This window comes from Botrytis byssoidea (genome assembly GCF_014898295.1).
Source record: "Botrytis byssoidea strain MUCL 94 chromosome Unknown BBYS_016, whole genome shotgun sequence".
NCBI classification, from domain to species: domain Eukaryota; kingdom Fungi; phylum Ascomycota; class Leotiomycetes; order Helotiales; family Sclerotiniaceae; genus Botrytis; species Botrytis byssoidea.
In genome coordinates this window covers 666,584-684,532 of record NW_024065857.1, presented here as the reverse complement: position 1 = coordinate 684,532, position 17,949 = coordinate 666,584, and the positions used below count along the sequence as shown (strand labels likewise).

Below are 17,949 nucleotides of genomic sequence, written 5' to 3'. Positions count from 1 at the left end.
TTGATAATAATAATAAAACTTAATAAACTATTTGATTATTTCAAAATTCTTATTGTATTCAAAGCATTTGAGTATTTTATAAAATTTATAAATAGATGGATAATCAAAATAGTGGTGAATTCATTATAATTCAATTTTAATAAAATAGCATTCCCCATTATTAATAAAATGATTAATTAAATTCTAAATATTAACATTTTATAATAAAAATATATAGCTAAATTATTAATATACTAAATAAATATTTTTAAGAGTGATAATAACATTATTAAAATTATTATACTTGAATTTGAACCTATCCATATTTATTAAATAAAATAAAAATAAAATATCAGCTTTTATTATATTTTATTTTATATTTTTGAATAAAAGCTTTATATAAAACAAACCAATTGAGATAATTATTTCAATACCAAACTAGATTATTACTTAGTTAGTAATAGTTTTGTTATATTCAATATCCTCAATTTTCTTTTATGCTAGATATTGATTATATTTAATGATTGATTTTTGAGCTGTATTTATATTGATTATAATACCAAAGAATTTATTATTATTATATTACTTGTTGCTTGCAATATATGTTTCAGCTATCAACATATAAATACTTACAATATTATTGAGATTAATTATTATTAATAATTCATTACAAGTATTTATTAATATAAAAAATATCCTAGAAATTTTTTTAGAATTGTTTGTATTGATAAAGTATTGATTAATAAAATGATTATTATTATTACTATCATCTTCTTAATTATCTTCTTATCTGATATCAATTAGAAACTAATTATATTGTTTTATAAAGCTTTTGTTATCAAGATTATTATACTTAATATAATAATTCATTTTAAATAAATCTTTTTTTTTTAGATATACTTATAGTATTTATAACTCTTTTTCTTATAATTAGGAAAATAATAGTTATTCTTACCCTTATTGAATAATATAAAAAAAGATTATCTATCAGCATCTTTATTATAAAATTTCCGAAAAGATGAATTCAAAGATCTATTATTATAGAAATATTGATCTATAAGAAATATTTTAATAAATATATTTTATTTTGAAAATACTTTTCAATAAAATTAATAATTTGCTTAATCTAGTTAATAAAATCTGAAACAATTGTATAAGAATTGTATATTACAAAATAGCATTCCGAAATACCATTACATACAAACAAAATCTTAATATAATATAATTAAGAATTATATATAGTTGGAGGAATAATATATTAAAGAAAGCATAAATCCTTAATCATTATATTAAATATTTCTTAAAGATTTATATCAGGATTATTTTTGATATAGGTTTTGAAAGAGATATTGTTTTATTTGAGGAGCATATTCCATTGATATTTAGATCCTTCGAAATTATTGATTATCATCTTACATAATCCTTAATATATATTAAAGAAATTACTCAGATTAGCTTAATAGTAATCTCTAATTACATTTGAGAATATTATTAGAAAGACTATTATAATCATTTTGAATAATATAAATATCTGATGGTAATATTCCTTAAATATAGAGATTTTTAAGTCAAAAGAATTATCAATATCTGTATATTTATTATTATCTCTATAAATTTTTAAAAAATCAATAAGATAGCAACTCTGATTATATTAATTATTATATTAATCAGAATGATTATAATTCCTATCATTTTTACTACCTTTATTACTATCTCGATTACTTTTATAATTATCATTAGAATTATTTGAGTTATTATTATTATTATTAAATAATCCTATAGGAATATTTATTAAAAAAAATAAATAGTAATTATATATCCCCAAAATTATATAATAAGAGTAGTTCTTTATGTATATCAAAAGGAGTAATTAATTTACTTGTAATTTTGCTGGATTTTAGCAAAATTAAGTGATTAGCTAATTCATTATTCAAGGATTTGATAGGAAAATCGGCAAATAATTTGATTTATGGATTTCTATTAAATTCGATAAAAAGATTGATTTATTTAATAAATATAAATAATTCCATTTTATTAGTCTAATATTTTATAAATTATTCTATAATCCAATTATAATATTTCTTATATAAGAATATATTTATAAAAATATTCTTAATATTTTTATTAATATTAATATATACTTTATAATATTATAAAATTCTATAAAAATCATAAAATATTAATTTATTGGTATTTCTTATAAAAAAATATCGAATATCCTTGAAATTATATATAATTACATTCTAAAGGAATGTATTAATAACTTTGGTCTTTGAATATACAATACTTTTGAATTGAAAGTAATTATTAATATAATATTCAATTATATATTGGAATGTGAATTCTTTATAGAATTATTTAGCTATAAAAAAGTCTTTTAGGAAAGAATAATTCTAAGATTCCTTTTTATATTTTATATCAAATGAACTCTTTTTTATATCTCTTTAATTCTTCTTTTCCTTATTCTGAAAAGTTTTTGTAAATATATTCTTATTAAGAAGAAGGTGATAGGGAATATTAATTATATTTTTATAAAGGATGTAAACATTGCTATACAATAAATCAATACTCTTAGTATTATTATAGGCTTCTATGATTTTAAATATAGATTTATCAGATTACTTGCTAACTTAATTAAAGCTAATGCTAAATATAGTGGAAATAATAAGGGTAAAAAGGGGTTTCAAATAATTAAGTAATTTGTAATATTATTAATTAATATTAATTTGAGAAGAATATGGAAGATATAATATCTATATATTTATAAGTTCTATATATCTAATTATATTCTATCTAAAAAGCTAGCTATATAGAAAAATAGTAGATCTTATATAGACACTATTGAAAAAGCTAATCTCTTTCGCATTTGCTTATTTCCCTTTGATATAATAGCCATTGTATTGAAGTTATTCCCTTGGAGTGAATACCCTTGTTCACATAAAAACCTCTAAATTCAAAAGTAAAATAAAAACTAATATTATAAATAATCTATTCCTTAATCTTAATATTTCTGTAATTTATTTCTTAATACAAATATAATATATTTCTGCTATAACTTTCTTTGTAGCTTTTGTATATTAAATAATTATTATAGTTAATAGATTAATATCACTCAATCTAGGATATATTCCATAAACTAAAAATATAGGGATAAGTCTATTTAATTTTATTATATTGTTTATAGCCTTTACTATTATTTATAAAACTATTATTTTAATCAGATTATCATTCTTAAGTTCCTTAATCAAAATCTTATATATATAGTATAAAAAATAATAATATCTCTCTATAATATTTATAGAATTATATACCTCAATTAATATATTCTTAATAATAATTAATATAGACTTAATATTTTAAATAAATTCTTTATTTATAAAATTCTTTTTTGTATTGTGAATAATATAATTTAATAATTTAATATATATATTAATTCAGCATTCCCTAAATATATTAAATATATACTTAATAGATATATTATTAAAAAACCAAATTGCTTGATAGTATGTTATTTTATCAATAATATATAGAATTGATTCACCTGCAATATATATAATATCAATATATATAGTATAATTAAATTCAATATCCTTTGATAAAATAAATCTGAAATATCCGGGTGATTTGCTATATATTTAATAGTATTTGCAGTACTTAATGAAATATTTAATAGCGTTATTATTCTTATTATATCTACTCGTTATAATATTAATAAAAATATTATATTAATAAATGGCCAATTATTAATAAAATATTATAATTCAATAATAATTAAATAATTATTCTAGTAGATTAATTTTTAAATGAATTAATTCATATTCATTTTTATATTAAAAATGTATACCCATATCTTCTAATAATAAAATATTAATCATTTGAAAATAAATTAATTAGTAATATTATTATAAAACGTTTTAAGATAATTCATATCCTTAAGGCTCAATAAGAATAGAATATTAGTATTTATAATATGAAAATCGATATCTTCAAATAATATAATAATAAAATAATTCTATTGATATTACAATTCCCTTTTTAAAGTATATATTTATAATATTTATTATTTATAAATCATATATAATTAGGCAAATTTGCTTTTATATATAATATTATCTAATCCCAATTATAGACTTTTCTATATATATTATATCAATATATATACTAAAGAATTTTTTGTTTATATAGTTTATATAAAAGATATTTATTATATTCTCTACTAATAGAATAATCTTAATAAAATCTCTAATCATTATATATAATAATATATTAATTAATAATTAGTTAAATATTTTTTGATTATTAATAGATTTAAAGTTTATAAAAAATATTTTGTTTATATCATTTTCGATATTAAGATCTACAAAAAATAGACTCATTTTAATTTCTAAATTAAATTCTATATTAATAACTTTTCCCTTATATTCAATTATCTATTAGTTATAATATTTATTAAATATATTATTATTATTACTCTTAATCTTCTCCCTATATTCACATCTCTATTTGTTTTGTTTCTTTTTAGAATACTTTATAAATTGGTATTTTTCTTTCTTGCATATTCAGTATTGATTATATTGATTTAAGGAATTGAAATATTATAATTTATTATAAGAATTGTTTCTGAAATTGTTATTTCTAAAATTATTATTTCTGGAATTCCTAGAATTATTCTGATTATTGCTATTATTACTATAAAATCTTTTATTAATAAATAATATTATATCTTTCTTATTTTTATATAATCTCTTTTATATATTAATAGATTATCATAATTGATTAATTAAATTAAATATTTCTTTCTTGGGGTTAAAATAAGCTAGGTTATATGTCTCTATATTTTTATATATAAGTATAAGCTTATTATATAGATAGGATATCTGTCATATAATAGGATCAAATCGATATTGTAGTATATATAGTTACTTAATTATAATAATAAAACACTCACTGAATAATTTGTTTTTGTTTTTTTTCTTAGTTAATTTGAAAATAATATTATTCTATTTAAATAATATATTATATTAATATTTATTTCCCTCAAAATTATTTTGTATATATATCACGGAGGGATAGCTATGTCGATTGGTCATTCTGATCATATAATAGGTATGTATAGTGATAATAAACTAGATTGACTTGGGGTATGATCATAAGGATCATGCCTACCTTATATACCCTGATCGAGCGACGAAGTCGCCTAATTAGATATTAGGGTTCACATATGAAATGAATAGAAGACTATGTGGTGATCATAGGAATAAGCACTTCGTAGGAGTGCCATGCTCAATCACGTGTTGTTGCACAAGACGGTGAATTCCGTGACAATATAAATATATAATTCTTTAAAAATAAATGATAGCGATTTATAATTAATATAAAAAAATTCAAATATATTGTTTTTAAATATAATAAGAAACGCCTTGTATTATATATCCATTAATATTTCTATATATTATATGATTCAATAGAATATTAAGAGTTTGAAATCGAAATTGTTATTATCTCCACTATATTTTTTTTTATTAATATAGAATTTTGATAAACTAATAAAAGATTATATATTAAAATATTTTAATAATCTTTTATTCTATAATAATCTATTATCTTTATAATTAATATTATTATTATTATCTCCATTATTATTAGAATCCCCTTTTTTATTATATAGATTACTATCTTTATTATCTTCTTTTTTATAATTAAAGTTGTTTTTAATGAAATTACAAATAATTCCGAATTTAAATTTGGGTTTTTTAATATTAATGTTTTTTAGTACTTCTTGAACTTATTTTTTTATTTATATATCAATAATAAATTTATAGAATTATTTATATAATATTATAAATATCTTAATATATATCTTTGGAATATATACTCCTTATATATATAATATCTAATACAACTTTTATATATCAATCTAATAGATTTTCGAAAAATATATAATATTGAATATCTTGAAATCATTATAAAAGATCTCTATTAGATTATTATTATTAATATTCTTATAATCATACTATTTATACTTAAATCTAATATATTTAATAAATATTTTAATATTAAGTACAATAGATTTATTAATATTTTACTATTCTTTAACTAAATTTAATTATTCTTTATATTCTTCTTTTTCTTTCTCTATATATATATTCTTATTAATAATATTCTTGATAATAATTATAATATTGTTATTGTTTGATATAATAGAATATATATATAGGGGGATCTCGAAATTATTATAGATATAATTATATATAAAAGAATATTTTATAAATATATAATAATAAAGGTTATTATTTTATTTAATATAACATGCAATATAAAGATGAATATATAATAAATATAAAATCGATTTATTGTACTTAATAAAAACAATCTTTTTGAATATGTTTTTCTGATATAATTATCCGAAGCATACTTTTTAACATTATAATAATAAATAATACACTATATTAGATATAATAATATCTTCTTTATAATCTCTTCAAAATTTCTACCAATCCTAAATATTATATAAAATATCTAATACTTTATAGTAAAATTTAAGATTCTAATTTGTAATATTATTAATTAATATTAATATCAATTTGGTTGATATAAATGTAAAGTATTTTAGTCTATTATGATTGTATTTGTTTTTGATCATTATTATCTATGGGAAGCTAGTATTTAATATAGGGTAGCACTAGCGTGACGCTAGCTAATACAGTGCCCTCTTTGATCACATGATCGATATCCCGACAGGTTGTTAGAGAATTCGAGAGCCCAGCTCTATTCCTAAAGATTCGCCAGCCAACAGAGAGGATGGTACTTCTAGGTAAATAGACTATGGGTAGTGAGAGGTCAGCGGGATAGATTGCATTCTTTATGTCGTGCGTTATAAATGTAAACAATCACTGCCCTGTATTACCATTCTTTCCATTCCCACGCAGAACACAATATCCCGAGTCAACATCTTAACTCATATATGATGAATACTACTTTACTTAATCATGGCGTGATCATACAAGTGAATATGTCTGTCATGAGTCCAAAATGTTATGACAGGAGTCAATGCAGACATTTTCAGTCATAGAGGATACTCATAACACTGAATATTGACGTTTCGAATCACATATCATTTTAAACATAGTAATTATCGTAGTTCCCATATTCGTGGGCGTGATTATTCATAGTCACCATATGCATTTCGAGTCGAAATCTAGTCATGAATCAACACGTTCATTTCCAGTCATCCATCTGCCAAATCCCACTCATGGAGGTCATTTTCCCCAATCATCATGCTTATCCGCAGTCGAAAAAGTCGAACAATATACGTCATGTCATTCATTTCAGCCACTCATGAGCCTATTCACACCCACGAAGGATATTTTTCACAGTCACTCTGTTGATATTGGGTGGGGAAATCGCCGTTGGGAGTCAAGATATCTATTTCTCGTCATCAAATAAGGAGACTTCCAGTTATGATGAAATATTTCTCAAGCTATTATGCGTATTTGGAGTCAAACGTTCAAACCCCCGCGTCATATTATCTAGTTCCAGTCACTTGTGGCCTCTTACCATCAACGAATCTCATTTTCCGTAGTCAAAACATCTCTTTGGAAGTTAAATTGACCATTTCTAATCACAAGATGAGGGTATTTCAATTATAATCTCTTTCTCAAACCTAACTAAAGTGAGGACAAATGGGTTCAAATAGATTCAAAGCGACCTCCCTTTTATCCATTTTCAAAACCAGCTCGAACATCAACATTTAGAACAAAATAACCGAATACAAAAAATTTCGCTCTCCACATTACTTCCATATCGTAACTTCATATTATCTGTCCATATCAAACCATTTACCAGATCCGGCCATCACCACTCCGTCTCGGCCATATAGCTCGGAATCAGGCACCGGCTCAAAGCTCAAGCCATAAATTACTACGTCAAGGCCCAACATACATCACTAACGACCCCGGAATAGCTGAATCGTCTACTTGGCCTTTTCTCGGCTTCGATTTCAGAACCCACGGATCAAAACCATGCCGACCCCGGAAGAACTGAGAAAGCGGAGCGATAAGAGAAACAAATACCAACAGAAATACAGAGCAGCAAGGAAAATAGGTCCCGATGAAGCCAAAAGGAGAAGAGATAATGACCTTGCATCTCGGCGGAAAAAACGTGCTGCAAAGAAGGCCAAAGAAACCCCCGAAGAAACGAGAGTGAGGAAAGAGGGGACAAGCAGAAAAGCACGGGAACGAAGAGCAGCAAAGGATGTACTTGATCCCGATAAAGCCAAAAAAAGAAGAGATAGAGAGTATACATCTCAGCGGGATAAACGTGAAAAAATGGCCGAAGAAACACCCGAAGAAATGGAAGCGAAGAGGAAGGAGACATACAGAAAAGCAAAGGAATTAATTGCATCAGAGCGTATAAATAACCCCTAGAAAGCAAAAATGAAGAGAGACAGAAGCAACGAACTTGCGCGGGATAGAAATAAAAAGAATGCCGAAGGAAACCCTGAAGGAACGAGAGCGAGGAAGGACAAGATAAATAGAAAAGCACAGAAAAGAGCATGGAGAAAAAAGGCAGCATTGCAGAGAAGTGACGCCAAGGGAGCGAAAGAACAAGCAGCAGTATCCGAAAGAAACAACAGCTTCACGTCCCCTACAAGCGACAATCGTTCTGTGGGCCCTGAAAGCCCAAAAGACCCTGAATATTACAGCACCTCAAGTCCAGATCATAATGCTGCGTTTACTATGACTGGTATGAGAACCTCATTACCTCACAGTAATCCTGGACAAACAGCACACAGCAGATTTGACTTTATGCCTACAAGCGATTCTTATCATCCATCGTCTATGAACAATATTGGATACTCAGCACCTCCCAATACTCATACTCATATACAAACAGCAAACAGCAGACCTGACCCGCCCCCTACAATCTATTATGATTCTGGACCACATACGAACAGCAACAATTCCTTATCACTTGCAGGAGGCTATGGTCCTGCAAGACCTGAAATACCTGTCGGGTATGAATCTGCAGGATTCGCAACATCGTTCGCACAGCCCACAAGCGGTGATTACCATCCGTCGTCTAGGACCAGTTATGAATCCCCAATACCTTCCAGTATTACTGCACCAACAGCGGACAGCATGTATCATTATTAGGAGGAGGAGGAGGAGGTTAATCGATGGTGGAATGCGACGATGTCACAAGATAATGAAGGGGGAAACTTCTATTAATAAAGAGCACCAATATGAAGATCAAGACAATCCAAAGCCTCTCTATCTGGCTGACCACGTTGCACTACATTGGTGGAGAAAAATCAAGCTCTGGAGTTGTGTAAAGCCTCACAGATTCTTCATTTTTCTTTGTCATCGGGATGTCAAGATAATGATGCAAAAGCTATCTTCACATCTAGGGCTCTCCTCACAATTTCGTGCACCCGCTAATTTATTAGTGATATTGCCTATTTTCAGTCACTTATGGCCTTTAAGACTCATAATGATCGCTATCTACAATCATAATGTTGATATCGAGTCAGAACCGTCATTTCAGCATCCAAATTGACAAAATCTAGTCACAAAATGAGAATATTCTCAGTCATAATCTCTCCCTCAAATCTCGCCCAAGTGAGGTCAAATGTGCTTAAATAGGTTCGAAGTATCCCCTCTCTATCCATTTCCAAAATCAACTCGAAGTCAAATATCCAAAGCAAACAACCAAACACAAAACATATCAAGCCATCTACCACCACCATTTAGTATCTCAAACTTCTTTCAATACTACACTCGTCCAAAGCTACTTCACTTTACTCCTGTCCAACCCCTTACGATATCAATATCTACCATAACATCGAATTCAGCTAAGTGCGCTGTTGCATTGCCTATTGCCTCCAATTCAACACCACCAACATTGAACACGATTGCAACTCCGCACCGTCACTCAGTCCTTCATCAGCCGAGCATCTAAACGTAGTGATGACTTCAGCCGGTTTCAACGGAAAATCTGATTGGGAAAAGCTAGCGCGTGGAAAAGTATATTTGTGGACCAAGGATGAGGACAATTTTTTGTGGAATGAATGTAAGCAGTTTGCAGTAGATGGCATACCCGGGCAGGTGAAGGAAGAAGAATTTGAAGGAGTGGTTGCTGCTTTCAGGCTAGAACAGAGAAAACATCGAGAGAATGACAGCTGGCCACCTAGATCGTTAGCGACTGTATCGATGTTGCAAAGAAGATACTATAAATTAAGCGCAGTGGCAAGAGCACATGGAGGGGACCCTTTCTGGGAAGGCAATAACGGTTACAAGCCAACGCGCATACCTATCATACCGGGCACAGAAAGAGGAGCATCGAGGGATATTAATGAAGGGGATAACCAATATGACAACAGCTTCGAGGAGAGTATGGACTCAAGCAATTACCCTATGTCCCCCCCTGTGGATGCACCATTCGCCAATACTTATTCCGAAGAACAATATCGACAAGGTGATAGGTAGAGGAACAGCCTGCACATACCGGGTCCACAGAAACTGCTCCTGCGCGACGAACATTACTGCAACAATCGAGGGGACCGTAGGACATTCAGTAACCATGTGTAACAACATTTTCTTTCTGTCGTTTCTTTTTCTCTGTCCAGGTTACCAGCGTCTGGTGTTAGAATTCAATTAGGAGTTCTAGAGGAGCTTGAATACCCTTCTTGTTGGATTTCTCGTTACTTTTCATTAGATTTCACCAATGGAGTTTTCGCTTGCCGAAGAATGCCTTGTGTGTTTGTTCCCCTTTTGGATCCCCAAAACTGGGAGTATCAGAGTTTCTTTAAAAGAACCATCTGGCCCAAAAGCTCAGGGTGGTTATTGTTTCTCCCAGATATGCTCTCACTCATTCGAGATATCTGGCATTGTCATGGACTTAAGGAAAAAAAAGGTCTACTCAGCACTTGTTGTTAAATAGACTAGAATTGCAGACAAATTGCAGCCACTTGGCAGAAGAGTTATATTGCACATGAATGTGATGTCTTTGTGCTTATGATGTTCAACAGGAAGCAAATCGACTTTTTACTTAGGGAACTTTCATTGCATGCTCGACTGACATCAATGGGTTTGCAATTCGGTGATTATAAACAGTTTTCAGACTTCTCACTTCACTCGTTCATACATTATCAGCCTGTCACGACCAGAAGTTCATGAGCTATAACCCAATACTGTAAAAACGAACTTCGTAGAATTATATCATGTATAGCATCGTATTATATATCCAACGACCCTTATTTGTCAATCGATATCAGGAAGTGGGGAAAAAAATTGGTCGATATTAACCTCTGAAGTGGAACGGGTTCTTGCTCGATTCGGTGCCGACCGAGGGGTGGGATAGGTCGTGGCCGAACTAGCAATGCAAGGCCAATCGCCAGATTCTTACCAGGCTCATGCCATGATCGTCGCTGAGTAACGTAAATGCTCCGGCAGTCTCCACGAAGTCTCCACGAAGTCCCCATTATTCTTTGCAAAACGACACGGGGTTTAAAGTATAGGATGTGAACGAACCAATCCAGCGGCATTTCAGGGCTAGTGGTAGAAACTGGTATATAATCAATCACATATCTTGAGAAGCTGTAATGGGAACAACTCGATTCTCAGTTGCACTGCTTGAAATTACGACTTGATATGAAAATCTTGATCTTCTCGGTGTGATTTTGGACCGTTCGATAGGGCTGGAGCACTGTAGTACGAAAATCCATTGTAAATACTTCCACTAGTAGATTATTACTATTTGCCTTGCAAATCTATTAGGTGATGATCATACAATGTGGATAGGTAGATCAATTCTTTAAAGTAAATCCAGACCCAAAAGCTGGATCTTATGGGCTGAGAAATGATGAACAGAAGAACATGAGGATGTGTAGGTCCAATTCTATATAATTAAAAAAAAAGTTGCGCTGCAAGTCTGACATTCTGACATCACACCAAGGAACTTGCCATGGGAGAAGGACACATGGCACAATTAAAGGATTCGTGGTGGAGTTAAAAGTATTCTAGTGCTTTGCCCGTGGAGCCGCCACAATCACCATGTTGATGTGAGGATTCAGTCCAGCACCGTAAAGGTGGTACTTACGAGTCCAATTAGAAGTGGATTTTGACCGATTTTGATGTATTCGTATCGTACTCGTATTTAAACTTCAAAGACCTTAGAACTGAGCTTTTTTGCATACCGTAAAAGCAGAATGATGATATGTTATATTGTGTGAGTATGAGGATGCGAGGATAAGATGGGGAGCACGAAAACGCTGTTGATAAAGAACCATTTCACCTAAAGTTGTGTGACACCGCTTTCAGTCCTCAACTACCTAATCAGGTCATTTTGCCATGGATGCATTTAGCCTAAATGAATAGTAAGAGACCAGATAAATTCGAGAATTCCCTTCACATCGCTCCCACAGTCTCATCCACCTATCAAATACCGCAATTATGCCTAATTATCGGTTTTTGGATTTGTGTACATGTAAGATGGCTGGGGAACACTTCAACGATTGTCATTTTGTATCACCATCGCCCACCTGTGTGTGGTTCGTTACTTGAGTAGTACGGGGGTTATCAAACATAGCCATACTCCGTACGCAAAATGATCTACAAATTCTTTCACGGAGCAATATACAAGTCTTCCGGAGCCCTGTTCGTCGCCTTCCTCTTTCATACAATGCAGATCAACCTCGGCGTTGCGTGAAGCTAGAGCAGCAACAGTATACCAGCATACTTCATACTACATGGTCGAGCAGGTGGAAAGTAGACATTTTCAAAGCATTAACATCAATAGCAAGCATATACGTCCGCATTTGAATACAGCATTACGAGACGAGGTGCTTGATGATCTCAGATCAAGGTTTGATAATCAAAACTAATGCCGCTTTCTATTTCCCATACATTAAGTCATTGATCTAAATTCCAGCTCGGTATGCACATACGAAGGAATGAAGTCCCATCACCTTGGTTCGGGCATGATCGATTGTCGGCCCGTCCTTACCTGGTCGACTTCCTGCCACCAATTTACTGCTTTGGGAACACTCCGGCATTAGACAGCTTTTCCCAATTCCGAGACCAATAGAATCTTATCATGGCGATTGTTCTCCGACGATGGAATTACATACTAGCTGAAATGTACAGGCACCATTGGCAGGTTGCAAAATCCCTATCGATGTTGGTCAACACGCTTGAGAAATGCACCGTGAGGTAAAACGCGACCTTTTATGTGGCTAAAAAACGTTGATGATGAGCTAAATGCATCGAATTACTGTCACCACTACCGGCACGGCACAGGCTTGTCCCGATCGTTGCTGTCTGTTGCACAACTGCTAATCACATCGTCCGACTCCAAGCTGGACGCTATAAATTAAGTTCAATATTGATACCACCCTATTTGGAACATTACCCCGGCTCTCATTGAAGGTCTTTATGCACTCACTGAGCTGAGCCTGATGTCCCGGCCCTTCATCATGTCTTTACCAAGTCCTAGGTTTTCTATATTCCGATCGATGTGTTAAGATTTTGAACTGGGATTCTGGGATTCTTGGATTCTGGAATATTGGAATTCTGGGATTCGGGAATTCTATATTAGATCTTGATCCTTCGTGACTGTTGACCTAATGATATCTGTTTCCGGACAAGTAGAAGCCATGACCTACCAATCTTCGCCATGGTAACTGCTGCTAGGACGCCTGATAGTGCTGTGTGGAGCTTGAGTACTACGAGGGGGCCCTTCCATTGATTTGGCTCTGGATACTACTATGCATGCTTGGTTCATGCATCTAGGATTCTAGGTGGTGGAATGGAAGCTGCTCTCCATTCTCTTAGTGCACGTCATGAAAACCTTAAAAACACTCAACTCGGTGATTTCAAAGCTGCACGATTGAGGCATTCAAAAAAACAAACATCTGGTATTTTGGACCCAAATATCTGTTGTTCTTCTTGACTGGCCTGACCCCCTGGACCTTCCAAGGCTGTCACTAGAACTTGCACAGACAGAAATTGTGGCGCTCCTTAAAATCATCTCCACATTGTACTGCAGCTCACCCACAATCCAAAACTCTCCTGTTCCTTATATTCAAATCCACAAAAGAATTACTACAGTACTTTCCTATGCACAGAAATTCTCATTTTGACCAACCCCGCCCTAGATTGCAGCTCCCAGAATTTGGGTCTACGACGTATTATATATTCCCTCGAGATTAATGAGGCAGATGGGTCACCTGGTCCTAGTCATTACAACAGTAATCAAATCTCGAGATTACAACTCTCTCTGGACTCTGATAACCTATTTCCTCCTGTCAGGACTTACACGTATGCGACCTCCGGCAGATGGAATCCCCCTTTCTCTCATCATATTAACATTGGATATACTCCAGATCCTGACATCAGATCATATTATTCGTTGGACAACTAAAACCCCCCTCGCCTTGCTGCATCTCAATTCCAATGCAGCTAGCTAGGTTTGCATTTTCCAGAAACCCTTCGATAGCTCTATGGATTAAGTTTTGTGTCATTTCATCTTATTTAAACTTTAATATCCACACCACATGACAAAAGAGCTGTACACCGCAACCAGTTCCAAATCTATATCGCCAGACATCACCACGGGAGGGCACTGTGCATAAGCTGGGTACTTCCAGAACGGTCGAAACTTCAGCTATCCGTGTGCTCCATAAATGTATATGCTGATCCATTCATACATCATCAACTACTGTACTTGAAGATTATACCCTTTACAGTCCCCACCAAGGTTGGAGTATCTCCGACAACTGCTCCAAATTCCACAACAGAGAAAATAGTTTGATGTAGAAGGTGCTTGGGAAACTACAACTTAACTTAAATTCCGATCTATTTGAATTTTGTACGAAAGGTGCTGCTCGTAGCTCACCACGTCTCGTTATCATCATGGCTGGTACAGGTCGCCTAGACCTGTCTAAGCAATCAATACCGGGCCAGCATCTTCTTACACTCGAACGCGACCCTCAGGCACAGCATTCTCAACAGTTTCTAAGTTCGGCCCGGTCCTATGCGGATCTGAACTATCTTTTTGGGGCCCAGGACATAGCGATGATTGGGCCCATCCCGAAAACAAATCGACGAAAATCAAGCCAGGGAATTGAGCATGTGAAGCATCGTCGGACAAGATCTGGTTGTTATACTTGTCGTAGTAGACGAGTGAAGGTACTCACTTGGCAATTGCATTTTTTCAAAAAACGTGGGCTAACTTTCTAGTGTGACGAACACCGCCCAAAATGTGATAGTGAGATTATGAGCTTATATTCTGTAACATGCTGCTAACCTCAACATATAGGATGCACAAAAGGCAATCGAGAATGTGTATACCCAGATGTGCAGAAACCGGCAAAGGGTGCGGGACACACCTCATCTAAAGTTGGGCAGTCAAAGCCATCAGAAAGCCCTGGTTCATCAGAAGATGAATACGAGGACCGAGACGTTGAGCGTCTGGAGGTCATCCGAGATGAAGATGAGTTCGAAAGCCAATCCAAGTATTTGAAAAATAGTTCGAACCTCAATGTCAGCGCACAAAGTTCGAATTCTTCCACTCGCATTAAAAGTGGCACAAGGCAAAGCTCAGAGACTCCTTCCTTGATACAAGAAACAGGCTCTTCTCCGACACCCTCAACTGAAGGCTCTATTGGTTATTCTTCATTTGAGCAATTTGGCGGTAGTCCTCAATTCTACGACCAGACATTCGCAAATGACTTGGGATCCGACAACTCGAGGAGCAGCTGGTCCCATTTACCGCCCGATCTACAGTTTTACCTAACATATTATTGCCAAAATATCACCTTCATGCACTATAGCTTGAGGTCCAACAATGAGGGCTTCATTCACAAATTGTTATTGGATGTCGCCATCCGCCATGAACCACTTCTTTACGCAGTGGTAGGGTTTTCAGCTTTCCAATATGCAGTAGAGAAACAAGAAGGCAAAATCCAAGACTTTCTACAATACTACAACAAAGCAGTATCGTTACTTTTAGTCTCACTAAAAAATGGTTCTCGGCATACTACAGGCACAATTTTAGCTATCTTACAATTGGCAACGATTGAAGTATGTACCGCGAATAAAAACTCCAGGATGACGTGCTGATTACTTACAGGAGTATCTTGGGGATTGGGCAAATCTTTTAGGCCATCAAAAGGCCGCATACGAAATATTGGTAGATCTATATTCCCCACAAACAATCTTCGAGACAGGTATAGGCCGCGCCATTTTCGGCTGGTATACACGTTTCGATGTCATGGCTGGGATTATGGGTGGTTTTGATGCCTCCATTTCAAGAGAATGGTTTTCATATGCACAGGAATATTACAAGAATCGAATCGCGCAAGAACCAGATAACCTAGTATGGAAATTGGAGCATCAGTCTTCAGTAATGCGTCTTGTAGGCAAAGACATGTCAACGTTATTTGCGAAGCAAGGAAAAGGAGAAATTACTCATGAACAATTTATCTTTGAAAATGCAAAGATGACACAGCGTATGAGGGATTGGAAAGACAATATGGACCCAGCGCTGCTGGATAGTCGATATTTAGTCAAGGATTTCCCCCCAGCACAACCCGGGAGTCTATTTGATCCATGCATGCCAGGTGTACTTTATCGTGGGCCACTTTGGGCGATCAACATAGATTCGATGGATCGGTATGCTGTAGCCTTGATGCATGGACTGCATACAGCTCAGGCGATGCAGATGCCACCAGATTTTGAAGTTATGAACAGGTTATCCGAAGATCTATGTCAGATGTATGAGGCAATTTTGCATCATCCAGAGACACCAAAAGGAGCAGCCGTTGGTCTCCAAGGAGGTCTTGGTATTGCTGTGTTTTTTCTATCTAAGGATGAAGCATATAATATGTGGATGCGCCGAAAGTTGGCAATGATAGAGTCTCAGGGGTAATATGCACTACTGTTCACAGATGTTCTACTGCTAATACAATCACCAGTTTCATTCAAACTTTCGCGTTCAGGAGCAAAATGGCAGAACTATTTCGAGACAATTCTTGCATGCATTGGTGGTTACCAAACGACGAACTATATCATCCAATAATTCGATCAATACGAAAATTTGTCGAGGATCGAACCTCCTTGCCAAAGAACGCCGAGAGCAAAGATGTGCAGGACATGAAGGCGGTTTTCTCTGCTATGGATATTAGTGACCAGAGTGATAGCTCACCTCAAATGAGCAATAAGGGAAAGTCAGTGTCCACAGACGTTGACGTGGCTAGCAGCTCGGGGTGGTCTCCTGCTCAGACAAGTAATGATTACAGTCAAAATGAATATGGAGGCGACTCTAGGAGCGAGCAGTCTCCCTGGAACAATCAAACTGGGGGCTATTGATGAATAAGACGATTTTTCGAAAATCAAACGTACCGTAGGGACTACCATAGATTGGAATAGCTGCGTGGTGTTCGTTCAAACGCCCGTCGTGATGCCACTTCAAAGTCAATTCAATAATCCGACTCGAGGACATCGTCTTGAAACCGTTCCCTGAGGAAATTCAAGAGAAGAAGGAATAGAACAATTAATTTACTAAGCTTTAGTACAGAGTAGCGATGTCGTAGTGATCGCGTGGTTATAGTCCTCAAAGAGAGGGTACAGGAGCGGGGTTCCATCTTCCCTAGGGTGAAGCAATGGTCATCAGATGCTGCAGAGAAAGCATTGCCGTCACGGAGTATGCGATCGTATATCAATGCGTGGTATAATCTGACAACCCAATAATGTCAAATCGAACACCAAAGTTCTAATGAATCAATGAGCAGCCATAGATCTTGACGTTATGCGAAGTGAACAATAAAATAAACATCTGAATAAATATCTCAATATTTAGGTACCTTTTATATAAGTGTGAGCACAAGGTTGTCTAGATTCCAGTTTCAAGAAGCACTACCTAGGCAATTATTGGATGGTAGCGTAAATACTAATGGAATCTTGAGTTGAA

The 17,949-nt window shown here is 33.4% G+C and overlaps 3 protein-coding genes across 3 annotated transcripts; all 3 read left to right on the top strand.

Moving 5' to 3' along the window:
- Window positions 1-8,000: 8,000 nt before the first annotated feature.
- Window positions 8,001-9,134, top strand: EAE97_007978 (uncharacterized protein; the record flags this gene model as incomplete). Its single annotated transcript, XM_038878492.1, has 2 exons — window positions 8,001-8,388; window positions 8,485-9,134. The coding sequence occupies 2 exons, from the start codon at window positions 8,001-8,003 to the stop codon at window positions 9,132-9,134; spliced, it is 1,038 nt and encodes a 345-aa protein (XP_038730742.1).
- An 813-nt stretch (window positions 9,135-9,947) lies between these two features.
- EAE97_007977 (uncharacterized protein) lies at window positions 9,948-10,466 on the top strand (the record flags this gene model as incomplete). Its single annotated transcript, XM_038878491.1, has 1 exon — window positions 9,948-10,466. The coding sequence occupies one exon, from the start codon at window positions 9,948-9,950 to the stop codon at window positions 10,464-10,466; it is 519 nt and encodes a 172-aa protein (XP_038730741.1).
- A 3,096-nt stretch (window positions 10,467-13,562) lies between these two features.
- On the top strand, window positions 13,563-17,894 carry EAE97_007976 (uncharacterized protein). Its single transcript, XM_038878490.1, has 6 exons — window positions 13,563-14,297; window positions 14,363-15,167; window positions 15,219-15,246; window positions 15,298-16,061; window positions 16,111-16,904; window positions 16,955-17,894. The coding sequence occupies exons 2-6, from the start codon at window positions 14,892-14,894 to the stop codon at window positions 17,346-17,348; spliced, it is 2,256 nt and encodes a 751-aa protein (XP_038730740.1). The 5' UTR covers window positions 13,563-14,297; window positions 14,363-14,891; the 3' UTR covers window positions 17,349-17,894.
- The last annotated feature ends 55 nt before the right edge of the window (window positions 17,895-17,949 follow it).

Excerpts from the sequence above, each read along its gene's own strand:
- EAE97_007976 (XM_038878490.1), top strand. The coding sequence starts at position 14,892 with ATGGCTGGTACAGGTCGCCTAGACCTGTCTAAGCAATCAATACCGGGC. Across the intron at positions 15,168-15,218 it reads GTCGTAGTAGACGAGTGAAG|TGTGACGAACACCGCCCAAA; the intron begins GTACTCACTTGG and ends CTAACTTTCTAG. Across the intron at positions 16,905-16,954 it reads GCAATGATAGAGTCTCAGGG|TTTCATTCAAACTTTCGCGT; the intron begins GTAATATGCACT and ends TACAATCACCAG.